The sequence below is a fragment of the Gallus gallus genome, chromosome 18, assembly GCF_016699485.2.
Source record: "Gallus gallus isolate bGalGal1 chromosome 18, bGalGal1.mat.broiler.GRCg7b, whole genome shotgun sequence".
NCBI lineage: Eukaryota > Metazoa > Chordata > Aves > Galliformes > Phasianidae > Gallus > Gallus gallus.
In genome coordinates, this window is record NC_052549.1 from 2,772,408 (window position 1) to 2,789,462 (window position 17,055).

At 48.9% G+C, this 17,055-nt stretch overlaps 1 protein-coding gene across 4 annotated transcripts in view; it reads right to left on the reverse strand.

Annotated features, from left to right (window-relative positions):
• STX8 (syntaxin 8) overlaps nt 1-17,055 on the reverse strand; it is a 75,996-nt gene that overhangs the window by 49,933 nt on the left and 9,008 nt on the right. For all 4 annotated transcript variants that reach the window (NM_001030698.2, XM_046902005.1, XM_046902006.1 and 1 more), the window contains exons 5-6: nt 12,799-12,923; nt 11,754-11,846 (exon numbers count right to left, since the gene is read on the reverse strand). In NM_001030698.2, the coding sequence (NP_001025869.2) occupies nt 11,754-11,846; nt 12,799-12,923 (218 nt within the window). The remainder of the gene's footprint in view (nt 1-11,753; nt 11,847-12,798; nt 12,924-17,055) is intronic.

The window sequence follows — 17,055 nt, forward strand, 5'->3', positions numbered from 1 at the left end:
GCAGAAAGCAGCTCCCAAAAGGTGCACCCACCTCCCAGCTGCAGCCCTGGGCTTCAACACACAGATGCTGAGAAAACACCCTGCCACGACCCAGCCTGCTCGGAAGGAAAGCAACACGAGGTGCAGTATGGAGAGCTCATCATCAGGTTCGATCTGCAGCCTCCAGCTGTAGTTCAGCACGGGACAATTTTGGGAGCACGTTTCAGAAACCTGAGGACAGACGTGCAGGGGAGGGATTGGACAAGTGCCCCAAATGACTTAAAGCTCGGGAAGAGCACGGAGTAACCAAAAGCCCTTCAGTAAAAGTCATTTCAGCCACACAAAGCTCTGACAGGGGAGGCTCTCCCTCCTTTACGGTCAGCATCACCGAATATCAGATCTCTGCTTGGAAAACAGGCACAGCCAGCCTGGAGGAAGGCTTCTCCCTTCAGCAAAAGGAGGAACGTGCTGCTGGTGCACACAAACCTTCAGAGCTTCCCTTAGAAAAGCCCTGTGGTCTCCGGCTATGAAAGTCATTTTCCTTCCATTGAAAACACACCACCCACATTACCCGTAAGAAAAACGACCTCAGCTTCTATTGTAATAAAGCATCAGATGGAGTTTTTCCGTAAGAAATGATGTCACAACAGTTTAACCAACAGAAAGGACTACGGTTAAGCTAAATGGGCTCCAGTGAAGCACCCCGTAATGACATATGAACAGTAAGGCCTCGTTAAGCAGTGGGAAAAAACCCCTGTGGTCTCACACCGACCCCAGGTGCACACAGACACCGAGGGCAGCTCCTCTCCACGTCTGATCCTCAGCACAGGAAGCCCCACACGCTCCGTCCCCGGGCTGGTGCTTGGAGGCAGCTTAGTCCCAATAATGGTTTCCAAGGAAAACTACTTATTTATAACGGGAACTCTTACATAAAAACGAGTCTATGTCATAAGCTCGACCAGAAGGAAGCTTTCCTCCCAGCTTATCTGATTTGCTATTCATTTCAAACACCATGTTTCGGAAGGCCGCTTCAGAGTTCAATTCACACTGCTGATTTTCTTTGGCAAAAACCCACATTATCTAAAAAGCTGGGCTGAAAACCCAATTACAGTAACGTGATACCCACACCCTGTTGCACAGCAACGGGATAACAGGGGGATATGGAAAATGCCCATGTTCCAAACTAACAGCAGGTACCAGAGCTGCCTGCTAGTCACGAGCAGGGCTACATCTGGAAGGTGCCCAGGTGGGATGCAGGAGGACACCAGGAGAAGGGGGAACGACCACATTAAGACCACAGCTTGCTTGGGGCACTGAGCTGAGCCTCCCAGCCCTGCTGTTCTGCAGCCCTCACCTAGGGGAGCAGTGGGCACCGACCCCTCTCCCAGGGCTGTCACAGCACAGCACAGGTATGTGCCTTCCACCAGTCCCAGCGCCCAGGCTGGGCTCTAAGGCTGTCTGCTGTCACTGCTCTCTGGTTTCAGTATAAACAGAGGTCAAAGGAAGACAGAAAAAAACATTCTGGGAGTTTATACCAAATGTTATCTTACTTTCACATGGGCTCTGCCCAAAATAGATCTAACCCAGCCTTTACAAGTCACGGGCAGTGCTTGAATCGCTCTTCTCTCGGCATTCCTGCTGATCCCGGCCCCAAGCCGGACCCCCAGAGGAGCGTTTCAGGGCTGGATCCCAGCACCTGGCTGCCCAGGGCCAAACTCCTCACTTGCTGCAGGCAAGTACCCCCGAGCTCCTCCCTGCACTGGACGGACATCAGGCGCAGATGTTTCCGACTAAAGGCTCTGGACTCAAACCAGCATTTTTCAACAGAACTTGGTTGCATGAGAAAACTTCCAACAAAACGTTGAGATCAAATACTGGAGTTCTTTCAAAACAATGCAACTCATGCAGCCAAAAGACACGGCTGATAATGCCCCCCACTTCGATGCCAGCCGGTTCCTATTACGGTATCTGTTTTGAACTATGTGATTTACTCCCTCGTGCTACATTGGCCATAGCTGTGTTGGGAGAGCCTTGTCTGCTTGCACCTCCGGGCCCCCCAACCAGCATCACACTGGTTCTGGATGGATTTCCTCCAGCTGAACCCCAGCAGCACCTTGCCAGGGCAGCAGGCACATCCTGGGGCAGCAAGGCCAAGTGCTGCACCAGTATGTGGCTCAAACAGCACAGCGCTTATAGCATTGATCTTATTTGGGTTGGGCTGCACAGGGCCAAAATAAATTTCAACACATCAGGAATTCAAAAAGGTTGTGCTAATATGACTTATTCCACCTCAAACTCCAGCTTGCAAGGAAGTCACCTTATTATTCACAATAATAATTACAGTACAATTATTTTATCTGTTTTTAAGCGATCCAGGATGCTTTCAGATATTAACTTCAGCAGCTTAAAAGCATCCCGTGCCATGTTTATGTCACATTAACTTCAATTATGTTTGACTGAAACACAGTTCTGAGCAAGCAATTGTTCACAGCGCTCAGTTCTGCTGTCATCCCATTGCAGCAACTGCGTTATGCCCATTGTACAAGCAGACAGCTGTGGGGCTGATTTCAATGCTCGAGCATCACCAACTGCTACCTGCCACTTGCAGGCTGCACCTAGCAGCAGACTTTACAAATATCAAAGTGGTATTTAACCAAGCCAGAAAGCCCCACTTCCTATTCAAACACAGCACAATAGAGCTCCATCTGCACGCACGCGGGCAGCACAGCAACCAGCCCCGGCCTGCTGCCCACCCCTCACGGTGCTCAGGGCATTACAAGATGTTCCACTTCATTCTCTGGTTCTGCAAGGTGCTGACCACCAAAATGATTCCATACATTATGTTTGTCTATCACAAGACAGATCAGCAAACCTGAGGCTGCCTGGCCAGTGAGGAATGGGGGCAAGCTCAGCCAAGCACCCAGCATGAGGTATGGAGATGGAGTATGTTCTGCTTTGCATCCAGGAGAACGGAGGGAAACAGCAAGGGAAGTCCCCCATGCAGGCATGAGAAGTGAGCTAGAATCTGTTTGAGATAATGAGAAATGCAGGACAATCTGCAAGAGAGAACTCACAGACTGACTCAGTGCTGAGTAAATTAACTTCAAAGCACTCTTCGGATTCCAGCAGGACAACATGCCCAAAAACGTGGTTTTCCTGCTCTCTCCTGTGTTGTAACCATTCAGGCTTTGACCCTAAAAGTTTTCTGGGAAATCTATTACGAGGCCATTTAGCATCCAGCAGCCCACTCACCAAATCACCGTGACGCAAGAGCAGATGGTTCCTCCCAAGCATGACTCCCCCTGAAGCCCAGCACTGCCTTCCCCCCAGCAGCACTGAGGCACACGAGGTACCCAGCACTGCAGCACTGAGGGATCACCACTGCTTCCCCACAGACCCCCAACAAACCCTCTCAGGAAGGATAGGGACGGAGGAAGCACTAAAGCCCGAGTCTTTTCAAGTACAAACTCTCACTCTGCATTTCACTGCCACAACGAAGAACACTGGCTAAAAATCATGTCTGTTTTTAAAGGAGTGGTGCTTAATGGTTCGAGACTGAAATACCGCCCAGGGACGGCGACCTACCATTGGAAATGCTGAAGCAGAACATGGCCTGGACACATCCTGCTCACCGTGACCACGAGCTCATGGAGGACAGGCCAGAGAGAGCCTGGGAGCCAGCACCTATCATGCAATTACATCCTTTCCTGATTCAGCCGAAAACAAGAGGGACAGCACTCAAAGAGAACGGACCAGATAGGTAACATCAAATCTACGTGGGTAAAAGAAGCAGAATTACACACGAACTTCCATGACAGCCCCCTGGGTCTCCCACCACAGGCACTCTGCAGCAGGCAGCTCACTTCTTGCCCTTCTCTCCTCCAAGCAGAGAACACGCAGGCAGGAGTTACACCTTCTGCTGCCCACTGCAGGTACAGCATTCAGCTGCAGGAGCTGCGCCGGATACGGGCCGGAGCTGTGCCTCTCCAGAGCAGAAAGCAGGCTGGGAAAATCAGTCTCCCCTGCATGGTCTCAATTTGAGATTCTGAGCAGAGGAAAAGCTAAATTAACATGGAAAAAAAAAATAAAATCGTCAGAGCGTTGAAATACCTACAATTACGGTTGGGTTTTGTTTGCTTTTCAAACAGCTTAAATCAAACGACTGAGGGAACAGGCGGGGGAAAAGAACTCTCTTGTGCTGCAGGCTGAGGTCTGTATCCCTATTAGAGCTCTCCTTAAGCCCTGCTGCAGAATTAATGACAACGCTTCGCAATTGAGACGGCTAAGATCATCGTTCTTATCGAGAACCCCGGCGGGGTTTCACAACAGTTCGGGACTCGTTTTCCCCCGCAGCGCTTTCCCCAGCATCCAACGGCCACGAGGACAGCTGAAGGAAGGCAGCCTCCCCCCACACGGCGTATGGGTGAGGTAGGGGCTGAGTAACGGTGGAAAAATCCACATAATTGAGAAGACAAATGTTGAGCAGCGATTTTACGGCTTGAACTATTCAAGGAAAAAAGCGGTGCGTGCCAAAGGGGCCAGACGGGCTCACGGTGCGTGTGTGTCAGCGCGGAGCTTCCTTTCATCCCCATCCAGGTTGTGCTGCGCTGCTTTATCTGCTTCTCTGCTGCACAGAGCTATAAAGGACACCAGGAGAAAAAGGAGCACCTCCCGTTATCGCGGGTATACGGAGAGCGATGCTAAAGCACAGGCAGCCGCAGCTGCCCCGCCGCTATTGAGGCCAGTTGTTGCTTCCCAGGAGAAGGCCCTATTTTCAGTTGTTTAAAATGATGAAAGAAGGACTCCGGCTCAGGATTCCCGCCTCGGATGCTCACTTCCAGATGAATTTTATAAGAATATATTACAGTTTCAGCCAAAACATCTCAGCCATTTCAGAACAATGCTTTTTTTCCCCCCGTTAAGGCTCTCCAGTGGCCTCAGAGCTGCAGTCCCCCAATGCTTTCCCATTAACACAAGTTGGAGGGAGATGGGAAAGGACGCAGACAGGGCGGTTTCAGAAGTGAGGATTAAGACATTCAGAAGGGGAGATTAAAGATCAGCTCAATAAAAGCAGGGCAATGAGAAGTTTGAAGGAAGCCAAGCTGCAGAAAAGAAGAAAGAAAAAGCAAGAGAAGGCAATAACAAGGTGAGCAGCCCACCTCCTGCTCCAACACACCCCAGCAATGCAACCAACACAAACGCCACCTCACCCCTGCTCCTTCTGCCCACAACTCACCCCACTGCTTCTGCCCCAGCCCACCCCCCCAGCAGCTCATTTCCTTCTGCAGAAATCCTCCACTCCTGTCTCAGCACGCTCTTCTTCCAGCCAGGCTGTCCCAGCACTCCTGGTGGTCACACCTGTGTGCTTTAAGGCACACCTTGCCTACCCTCTGGCTAAACCACGCTCCCCATGACCTTGATGAGCTGCTGTCCCTTCTCCACGCCAAGCTTAATAAAGGACTGGCTGAACAACAGTGGTTTGCCAGAGCCTTTCACAGTATATTACACCGTTCAGCCTGCATAAGTTGTGACCTCGGCACTGTGCTCCCCAAGCCCTTCTCCTAAGGGTTAGTTGCTCATCTTGAATCAGCTTAATCCTCACACCAGTGTGACCCTTTGCTTGTAGCCAGGCTGGATTTCACTCTCATTTGTCAAGATCATTGGGAGGAATCCTAGTGTTACTCCCAGCATAGCTGCAGCCTTCCCCGCCTTCCCTGTTACACAGGAGTTGAGTAAGCACACCATGCACTTCACCCTCTGTGTCCTCAGCAAAAATGCTGAGGAGAACCAGAAAGACCAATGCGGCCCAACTCAACTCAGCCTTGTAATGTAATTATGAATCACCAGTCCTTAATTTCTGAACATCATTATCCAATCAACTTCACATCTATTGAGGATGACTCACTTCAACCCATGCAGCCCTGGACGATTCACAAGAATGCCTTGTGAGACAGAACCAAAACCCTTCTTACATCAAGATGGCACTGAGTTGCTTTTCCCTACTCACGAAGCTCTCCTACAGAACGAACGCAAACTCATTCGACACAGCGGGTTCTTAACCAGGACTTCACCGAGAGCCACAGCAGCTCTCCATCCCACACTGCTCACCGCCGCAGCTCCCAACAGTCGCAATGCCATAAACCCACCCCAGCAGAGCCCAAAAGGGAACGCAGATGCTTACGCCTCATTCTTAACGCCGCTGTCAGCAACTGTCCACGGAGCCCACAGGCAGGACACCTCACACCTCTCACATGCTGCTCCCCATCAGCCAACACCGGCAAAATTGCGCTGTCAGCCCGAGCTGCAGAGGGCCCTGCGGAGGTGTTCTCATCTGGCCGCTGACCCACGCTGGGCGGTGGATCCATTCTGCACTTTCCAGGGTTTGTTTGGTTTTTTTGTTTTTTTTTTTTTTTTTTTCCTTTCCAGTTTTCTTTTTTAAAGATACCAGGAAATTTTACGTATACACAAACACTGGAAACACTGAAGCAGCAAAGCGATGTACTTAAAAGGTTGGGAAACGCTACAAATAATGCTGTTTTGTGTAGACACACGTTTTCGGTCCAACATAAACTCAACGTCACGTAAGTTCTCATGACATACATCCTCCAGCAGTCAGCAGGGCAGGGCTCGCTTCCTCAACAGATACGGAATATTTAGTTTTACCCTCCTCACCCAGCACAGGGCCACGTCCCTCACAGGCCATGCACTGCTCCAGCTCTGCATCTTCCTCCTCAGCCCTCCAGCCATGGCCCTCCTGATGGTAAAAACAAGTGTGTTCTGATTCTCATAGCTCCCTCGGGAGATGGAATGCTACCAACCCCAGCTGAGAAGGAAAAATAAGAAAATTAATCATTGCAGTTTATTTGGGGTGCTCAGTAAATGAGGTTTTGACTTGGCAATGCACCAAACCTTCTCCTTCCCAGCAGTGCTCACTCCGCTTTCTGTTCAGCTCCAACGCCCACAGCTCACCAAACAGACCCTACAACACCTGGATGCACAGAAGGGAAGTGCTTTGGGAAAAGCGTGGTCAAGGAGACTCAACCAGCATCACAAGGCTCCCAGGAAGAAGCCATAAAAAGACTTTAGAAATAACTTTGCCACTACATGTAGTTATTGCCAATCCAATCCAAACCCAGATGAGATCAAGTCCTGTGCACACAATGAGGCACGGCCTGCAGAGAACAGTGTGTGACTGCTTAAAGCCTAGAAATACACACAAGGAGTGCCATCTAAGCTCAGATTTGGCATTCCCTAACTTCTGAGTGTTCAAACTGAGACTGAGTATTCCCCTATCTAGATCACTGATGACAAAAACCAACATTTAACACGGGTGTTAATTTTTCCCCTAAGAAGGGTTAACTCCAACTAAGCAGCGTGCAATAAAGACAGAACATTTCACCAATAAAACTGAAGTCATTCCTACTCCACACAATAAGCTCAGGAAGCAAAATAAAAATCTATCTGCATAGCATGAGGTCAGTCAAGCTACGGATGGTTATTTCAAATCTAAATATTAAGAACAGATGCTTCTTTTTGGAGGTGCTTAAAGAACCTGGAACCTGCTGGTGCTCAGCATTTCTCAAGGAATGCTGCAGACCTTCAAACCCACACCAGAGCCATCTCAGCTGGGCTAACAGGACTGCACTCCAGACAAGATGAACGTTCTTTCACATTTAATCTTCAATCTTTTCTTATTTACAAGCTAATCCTAACAATGAGGTAATATATCCACAGCCCCATTGGTTTTAGCCTCATAACTCATACATATTCCATACACAATACTAATTAGTTTGTATTATAGCAAAATGTTCCTAATAAACAGAAATGTGAAACTGTGTCGTGTTTCAGGGCTCCTTTTTGATGCTGGCTATACAATAGCCTTGTAAAAGAATCTTTAGGAGAAGCACACTGCTGTCTGCATACCAACCAGGCTGCACCAGAAGCGACAGACTTGAACACCATCTTGGAGTCTTGCACTGAGTCCCAGCTATTTCACTTACTTTCAATGACTGCACAAGAACGCTTCTCTACGCGCACATAAAGCAGGCTCCAGGAGGTGTGCTGGCTGCAGTGTGCCCATCTCACCAACTCCACATGCCAGAAAGTCACTGGGACTCCTGGGCTGGCACCAAGGGAAGGGCTGAGCTCAGCCCCGTGTTCCAGCCAGCACACCAGAGGTGACACTGCAACCTACTGCAAAGCTATCAACGAGACAACGAGTGCTTGAAAGTTGGGTTGGTTTTTGGAATTTGGCTGACGAGAAAGTAAATACGTTACGTAACCAGGCTGTCATAATATCACTCTGACAGATCGTTTACTTAAAAAGAGCCATCCTGACTGGATATTTGCTCTGCATCCAGTATCCCCTTGTCCAGCGAAAGGAACAACAGTGGTCCTTCCTTTGCAGCTCATCATTCATGAATATATTCATGCTCTGATGAATTTGCAGTGGGCAGGAAGCAGAAGGATCCATCCTTGATGGTCTGCCCTGAACGGGAAGCAACATGGTAAAAACACTGAACATAGGAACTCTGCAGGCTATGTCACAGAGCAGTCATGTCCTCATGTGAGCACGCAGCAGTGAGAAGGCAACATCTCTATAAGGGTAAGACAAACAGCAGTCAGAATTTCTGAAAGCATTCTTCCAAAATTATTGCACTAGATTAGATTGCCTCATCAGCAGGGCCAGAGGACATTTGCACTATTTTCCTGCTTTTTTTTTTTTTTTTTAATATAACAGATGAAAAGAATACAGCAAGTTTTCTGGGGCCAACACTGGAATTAACAATGGGAAAATTCTTTTGCTAATCCCCCCATCTCTCCCATTGCTAGCAGGCTCCCAAGGCTGGAAAAACACAATGTCTCCCTGTGCCCTGCTTCTCATTGGTGCACCACGCTGCGCTCAGGACGTTGGGATGGACCCACAGCTCAGCTCAGGGCCATAAAACCTCCAGGACAGAGCTCTAGGGAGAGTCTGAGTACAGAAGGACATGAGACTCCAATTAAAACCTGGAAGCCCCCGGCGGGCCCGAGGAGGCCCAGCTCTTCCCAGAGCCCATGGCACACAGCAGCCACCCCACGCTGCTCCTTCACACTGTGGCACAGCCCCGTGCCATGCCTGCCAGCCCACCAGCGAGGGAAGAGCAGACACAGCCAAGCACCCGCCCCACTCGCAGCGCCGTTTTAATCATTCTGCAGTCATTTAACAAACACAAAAGAATTTACACGTACCAACTCGACTCGAGAAGTAAACTTTGCATAATGAATCCGGACGCCTCCGATGCTGGATGTGCTCAGAGCATCCGCAGCCGTACAGCTACACCCACTGGTACGTGGGGGAAGTGCCCGATGATGGGAGGTCACAGATTGCAGTAGAACATGGAAGGGAAAGAGCTGCTGCCTGGGAAGTAAATGCACTTATCCAGCTCTCTAGATGGTTGCACTAACTACAAGGCAACATCAGCTACTTCTGGAGCAAGTTCTGCTTTACCAGAAGCTCGAGCTCCAAAGGCAGAGCAAGGCACTGATCACTTGCAGGAGGTGGCAATGGCAGGTGAGCAGTCAGGCTGCTGGTGGGAAACTTGACTCGAATAAAAAGAAGTATTGATGCAGTGCTTAATGAAGATGAACTTCCACTGCCTTCCCCCAAACAGACGATGCCATTATCACTCACCACTAAGAAGGAAAGAGACTCTGAGTAAGGGGAAATTACAGGGCAGTTATGCTCGTCAGCCTGACAGCGTAATAGCAACGCGATGCTGGCAACGTGCCGGAGAAAAGCCTGCAGACAATTAAGCACAGGGCATAAAATAAGGTGGGTAAAGGGAAAGGAGCCCATCAGAAAATATTGCCAGGGATTGCAGCTTTTCCAGCATGAAGCACACCACCGTATCCCCTGCATCCACACAAAAAGAAAAATAAGAATAATAATAACTGTGTGAAGTCAGAGAAAACCTGGAAGTTCAACTTGCTCGCTAACAGAGAAGCCAAAGCTCAGCACTGCAGTGCCTCCCTCTGCACGAGTGGGACCACTCTCCTGCTCCCATGCTGCTGGCAGCCGGCAGGACTCATTCTTGTCATCTGAGGGCAGTGGGAAGCACAGGCAGCCCTGTGCCCCAGCAGCCAGCCTGCCATCAGCCACAGCAACCCTCACTTGGGAAAGCTCTTCTTTAGAGAAAAAGTTGTCTGTAGCTCACAAAGAGCTCATAGGGAAACATTACGAGTTTAGCTCCAGGCTGTGTAAATATCTGCAAGACAAGAACGTCAAACAAAACTGCCATTATTTGCATTATTTGTAGGAAGGAGAGCCAAACGCATTCCCAGTTTCAGAGAGGTTTCGAGGCTTCGTTGCTACAAAAAGCTCCGTATGGTCACACAGTGCTGCAATGGCACAGTACACAAAACCTGCAGCCCCACAACATAAGGATTTGGGGAACCTCCCCTGGCCCCCAGGAGAGGGAAATGGGACACAGACTCTGTATTCTCCTGATGAGAAACCAGGGTTTCACAGAGAATTAGTAAACACACTCATGAGTCCCACCTGTTTTCTATTTAGAGGGAAAAAAAGCAATTTATGTGACTTTTTAAACAACTGTTAATAGAAGAAACTTATGAAACTGAGATTCCTAATTGGAAGTGTCTTTACTCAGATGAGGCAGAGGATCACAGCATGACAACAGCACTACGATTAGTTTCTCCCAGCTGTGCAAACCATTTTCTAACGACCTTAAGATTAACAAAGACACATTCGAGTCGTTCCCCATCCCTCCAGAGCACGGATGCATGGCAAGAATGAGAAGGACGTCCCATCTCCCACCAGTCAGAGCGGGGCTCCCAAGCAGCATTTATGTTGTGCAGTTGTTAGAATGGAACCCCTCGCTCTGAGCAGCACTCAGAGGCATATAAGGGAAAAATATCGGCCCTGGAAGAAGTTGATTTCAGCATATCATTTATTAGCAAGTAAAAGGACGTTTACCTTCTCAGTGGTTAAGTACAACACAACCCAAAGATAAACCATATGGCTCAAGCCTTTGTGCAAGGGAGACAACTGGCAGGGCTCCAAGGCTCTAATTGAACTATTACCATATTGTAAGAAAGGAAGAAGTCAGGAAGACTGGAGGATCTGCTCTCCTAGGGACAGCTGATGTCAGGCAGGCAATTCAGGCGGTAACAAAGCATATTTATCAGGAGAGCAATTCCACCATTTGGATACTGGCTCAGTTTAAAGAAAAAAAAAAGTGCTTTTCTATTTCAATATCGCACTTAATTTGATCCTACATTCAATTCATGAAGCCTTCAAAATCCAAATCGTTTGTAGCAAACAATACGCTTCTCCTTTAATTGCTGGCTCAAGGTTTTCCATTTAGTTAATAACTAAGGAAGCAAAGGAAGAATGTTCAAATGAAATCCAGCAACAAATAAAAGATTACCATTAAAAAAAAAAAGGGTCATTAGAACAGAACCACTGAAAAGTGCAGAAGATCCAAGCACAAAACGGTTTTGTGCTACATACAATTTCCCATCTTTTCTTTCAAAGACAGTCTTCATAAAAACATCCCAAGTGTTACACGTTTCACACACACCCGGGTTATGCAGTGAGACAAAGTACAACAGTAAGCACACGAGCAGACAGAATCTGTCAGAGCTGCTACAGAAACCTTTGCAGTGTTGTCTTGTTGATTGTGGGGAAAAAGGAACACACAAAGACGAAAAGAAATCAGACACAATCTTGCACAAAAATGAGTGAGATGAGTCCCTGTGGCTCTTGTTCTTACCGTTCTGCTCGTCCAGCTCATTCCCAATTTCCTGTCCCATTTGCTTTTGCCGGGATATGATTGAAGAGAGAGCATCCAGTCCAGCATCTTGCTCTGCACCAGAAAATACATCAAGTTACATGAGACAAAAGGCCAGCGTGCCAGACTGCGTGCAATGGGAGATGCAGGAGCAAAGAAACAGATCTACTCTGTGCTGAAAGAGTTAAAACACACTCAGAAAAGGACATCAACGCAACAGGAAAATGAATCCTTATGGCAACGGTACTCTTAAAACAATGTGAATGATGGGTAATTAATTTGTCTGCTCTGGCTGGGACATTAGCTGAGGGTCCCAAAAAAACCCAAGAATTCAACCTCCAGCTGTTCCTCAATCATAAATGCGGGAGATTCCTGGCGCACGCACAGATCCCTGATTAGCCTTTTTACATTTTCCAAGAAACTTTGAACACGAATACAAGGCAAACAGGTGATGCAAGCACCAAAGAATTCAAATAGATTTTTAAAGCTGCAAGAGGACACGGAGCGCGTGGAAGGCAGCCTGCAAGGAGGGGACCGCAGCTCACAGCGCTCCTCCAGCTCTGCAGGCACTCCTCTAGAAAGAGGCATGCTGTCTCTGCTGCATGCAGGCCCTGCACACCCTCAGCAAGCACCTATCACACACAGCTCTTCTACTTCATGACACGCTCAGCTTCACTAAAACGTGGGCAAAAGGCAATCCCTAAATTGCGTGCATCTGACTGTGAAGAAGACCCACAAGTTTGCAGGGTCACAAATAAGGTATGCTCACTGCTTCAGCGGTTTCTCCTCCCCTGCCATGAGAAAAATGACTTGCTTCCATCAGCATGGAGATTATTTGGAAAAGCTGCTTTGAGAAGATGTTCCCAGCAAGGAATACTGCAAGCATAACACTGCTCCTGCTCAGACAGGAGAAGTCACCCACAGCTACTCGGACTGACAGCCCCAGCTAATAGGGCTTCAGCAAAGGTTATTGCACTGACTTTCTCATGAGGACTCATGCCTATAACATACAGACAGACTCTTCTACCTTCTATGATCCTCCGCTGCTGCTGCCTGATGTCATCGAAGCCAAGCCCTCTGGTTTCCTCAGACTCCTCCAGGAGCCATGGGTTGGTCACTCCTCGTTTGACACCTCCTGCCATTAGGCTAGATCTGAAAATAAGATCAGGAAACAAGTTTCAAGCTTTAGACGTAAAATTCACTCTAATTTGTGCATGCAAGGCTGGCTGGCAGAGATGGACCTGTCTGTATTCATCACATTCCACACAATTCTCTGCAAACATTGAAGAAATGAGCCAAAAAGAATCCAATTTTCTCTGGTAACATTCTGCAAGGTCCATCCCACTGCCTAAAAGCAGTGAAGTGGGGAGAAGATGACTTCACACTGAACAATTAAGCTACACATGAAACACACACCATGCTTTTGATGCTATATTCAGCAGTCAGACCTGATACAAAGAAAAATAAAGGTTTGTGTACATACATACACCCCTCATGGCTTTGCTCTGTGATCAAGACACAAAACACACAGCCCCACTCCTGCATTCCTGCTTTGCCATGGACACGAAGCAGCCACACACACACAGTTCTCAAGAAAATGCCATCAAGTTACAGGTTTCCTTCAAAAAGAGTTATCACCTGAGGCCGCTCACACAATGGACACTGCACAGTTTACAACAGAAAGCAAGTTTGCAATGTCCAGGAAACATAAATTCCAGTTGTAAAGTGAAATGCCACTGCAATATCTTCTCTCAATACCAGATTTCTGGTTTCCTCCTTTCAGTTCTTCGTGGGTTTCTGGTATGAGGTAAGTATGACATGACAGCCTGCAGGACATTCAGGCCCCAAGCTGCAAATCTGCCCTGCGGGAGGAGACACTGAGGACTGGGTCCTCCACTGCAGCTCAGCTGTAGGAGTCTCTCATTCCCACTTGCCTTTTTCAACTCCATCTTTCATTCCCATTTTTTCTTGCCCTCTTTTTCCCCAAACCACTTTCACAAACAAAATCAGAACAAGAAGCATTTTTGGTACCTCTCAAAAACTCCCTAAATCGTTTTATTAAACCAAGACCTATTTTTTAATCGACTCCAGGTCCCTCCACTCCAACATAGACTGAAATGCTCTACAGCAATAATATAAGCCCACTATTTCGGGTAATGATGCAGCAGTATCAATGCAAGCAGATCTGAAACAGCAGGACAACAGAGGATTTAGAGCAAAGGTACTGAAGCAAAGGGCTGAACTTGAGATTGGTGAGGAGCTGTGGGGTGCTGGAGACATCTCCTGGCCGTGCAGTGAACCAGCACTGCTGGGAAGGATTCCTCTCCACCACGAGAACTTTGGGCTGCCCATGAATCAGTCACATCCATGCACAGAACACGAGACGTTCCACGAAGCAGATGGGGCAGTTCTACAGTTCAGCTCTTTGCACCTCCACTAAAATCTCCGTGTATCCATCAAGCTGGTGGATCTGCTTTAATTAAATAAAGATAGCCCTGCAACGCTGCTTTACACATTAGCAAGACTTCTTCATTGCTTGGGAGGTTGAAATCCCCTCCTGTATTCCCCAGGCTCACAGCATAACAGGAGCACGATGCACCTGAAGACAAAGATGATGACAGCAGCTCAATTAGCAAGCACTCAGAACCCGGTGCTAACAACATCTGACCAAATTGCTTAAATAAAGCAAAAGGAACATAAAGCCCTTTGCTCGCCAGGGAGAACACAACTATTTCTGCCTGCTAAAAAAAACCAAGGCAAGCAAATGTAACATAATTTGCACCGCTCTCTCTCTCCCCTGATAATCTGCCCTGTTCTTGCAGGTTGGGTCATGACAACAGGTCTGCTCGTTACAATAATCTTTTTGACATGTTTGGTAACTGCCTTCCCACACAGCACAGCCCGACTTCCTCCTTCCTCTGATCTTACCACGTTTCGCTTTGGCGGTGTGAAGATTAAAGCTTATCCAATTAGCCACCCACGGCCCCCGCCAAGTTAATCACGTAAATCTTTCAAACCATCACAGAGCAGTGGAGTGTGCGGATAGCTTTTGATTATAGGAGCAGATTTAACTAATTACGAGGCTTAGCGACGTGCCCAAGTATAAAAGATGATGGGGTTTAAAATCGGGGAGCTATGTCCTTGCCTAACAAGGGAGGGCTTATCTTTCTGAAGGCATTGTTCCCCTGATAATTCTCATAAAACTCCCCCAGTAACTTAGATTAGTCACCCAACGCTTACTTGAGACCAAGGCCACACATCAAGGCTTACGGCTTTAGGAGAGCGATCAGCAAGACTGCATTCTGAACAAAACCTGGGTCATATGACAATTAGTTGCATGAGCACTCGAACGTCCCCTTAACGATACGGTTATACAGTAGGTGCCTTTGAAGTGCTCACAGCACCTCAGCTTAGCTCCACAGGTCAACCTCTGTGGCGATGGCCAAACCCAGGGCATTCTCTCACTTACGCTTTCATTGCTCGCGGAGGTGGGCGGTGGATTTTGGGAAGCTCTGAGCTGGGAAATGAAACAACAAGAATTGTTTTAACGTACGAAAGCTGTCCCTTGCCCCAAAACGGGAGAAATATGCACCGAGATGGAACATTCGAGTCTCCGCAGCCCACCTGCACCCCTCAGGAATGAGAGAACCATCGCTGTGGTTGGTCAGGACTCGGCTCATGCCAAAATCCCACAGGAACGATGCTGGCACAGAACAACCCTGGGCAGGAAACTTGAGGTTGTCTGAGCAAACTGATGAGGCTCAAAGTAAAGCATGCAGCTCAGCTCCAGACACTGCCCTCCTTCTGACACTCTTCTCCCCAGGCTAACGAGCATTAAGCACTACTAAGAGGCACACAGGCACAACCTGAAGCATGTGTTTAAAGCTGTGGGCTTTGACTTACCTTCCCCTTGTTTGCTATTCCTACCAGATCCCAGTGCACACACCTTTCCCAGAACCACAGCCCTGACCTCAGTGAGGTCGTTAGAAAATGCTCTCCAAGAAGGGAGATGCGACCTGCCCCTTAAGCACAGAGCCCTGCATTTGGTGTTATGGCTCAGGCATGGGGCTCTCAATGGACAACTTCCTCCTTCCACCTCTTTGAGAAACCCGATTCATAGATCTCTGCACACTACGAATCATCACATCTGAAGGCAAAAGACCACAGCTGTAGCCAGGAATACTTCCAACAGCAGGAAGGAGTTCTAAAGGCATCTGAACAGCACAGTTTTAATCCTTATTTCCCAAAGGGCATTTACTCCTCCATAAACAACAGTGAGATTCACAAAAGCAATTAAATACCCGATGGCTCGTGGACTAAAATCAGGTAGGCACTTAATGCCTACCTGGCATTAGGCAAAATCCCAGTTAGGATGAAGACCTCACAAAATTCTGGAACTGTAGGGATGGAAAGGGCCTCAGGAGATCCCACAGTGCAGCCCCACTAACGCAGGTTCCCTACTGCAGGTTGCACAGGAAGGTGTGGGGCAAACAGCCTGCAGCGCTGTGAGCACCTGGTACAGAAAGGAATCCCAACGAAGACATTGCCACCAATTGGCATTGCACGAGAACCAGAACAGGACAATAATGTTTCTCTAAGTGCCAGAAAGCAGGAGATGGCTGTGACCTCACTGACCCTCCCTGCAGAAACCGGGGCCCAGCAGAGCCCAGCATCACTCGTGCCTGGACTCCGGTTGAGCGCAGCAGCGACACTTGGAGCCGCGAACGACACTTTGTTTGGGCCGTGCTGTGGGGCTGCCGGCAGCAGTTCCTGGTGCTCAGCCCACAGCATCGCCAGCGCTCCCCCGGCCCCGGGGCGGGCGGCGGGGAGCAGGGCCGGGGCTTTGTGCTGAGGGAGCGGGCATCGCTGCTGCTGCTGCCCCGGGGACAGCGACCGACAGCGGCCTCTTCTCTTCCGCACCTGCCGACAGCTCTGCCCGCTGCAGCGCCAGCGACGGGAGCGGCTTTCCCACCTCGGCTCTCCCCGGCCCACCGCACAGCCCGGGGTCACGGAGCTGCCCTCGGACTGGACCTGCCCCATATGTGGGCAGAGCCGGGACGACGCAGCCTACGCGATGCCCTGCCTGCACCAGCTCTGCTTGGGCTGTGCGCTGCGGTGGGCAAAGCGGCAGCCCACCTGTGCTGTATGTAAGAAGAACATCGAGGCCATCCGGTACTCGGTGCGGGCAGAGGACGATTACCTCGAGTGCCCCATCCCGCAGCCTGCAGAGCACTCCGAGGACGAGCAGGAGGAGGAGCAGGGCTCTGCACAGCCGCAGCTCGTG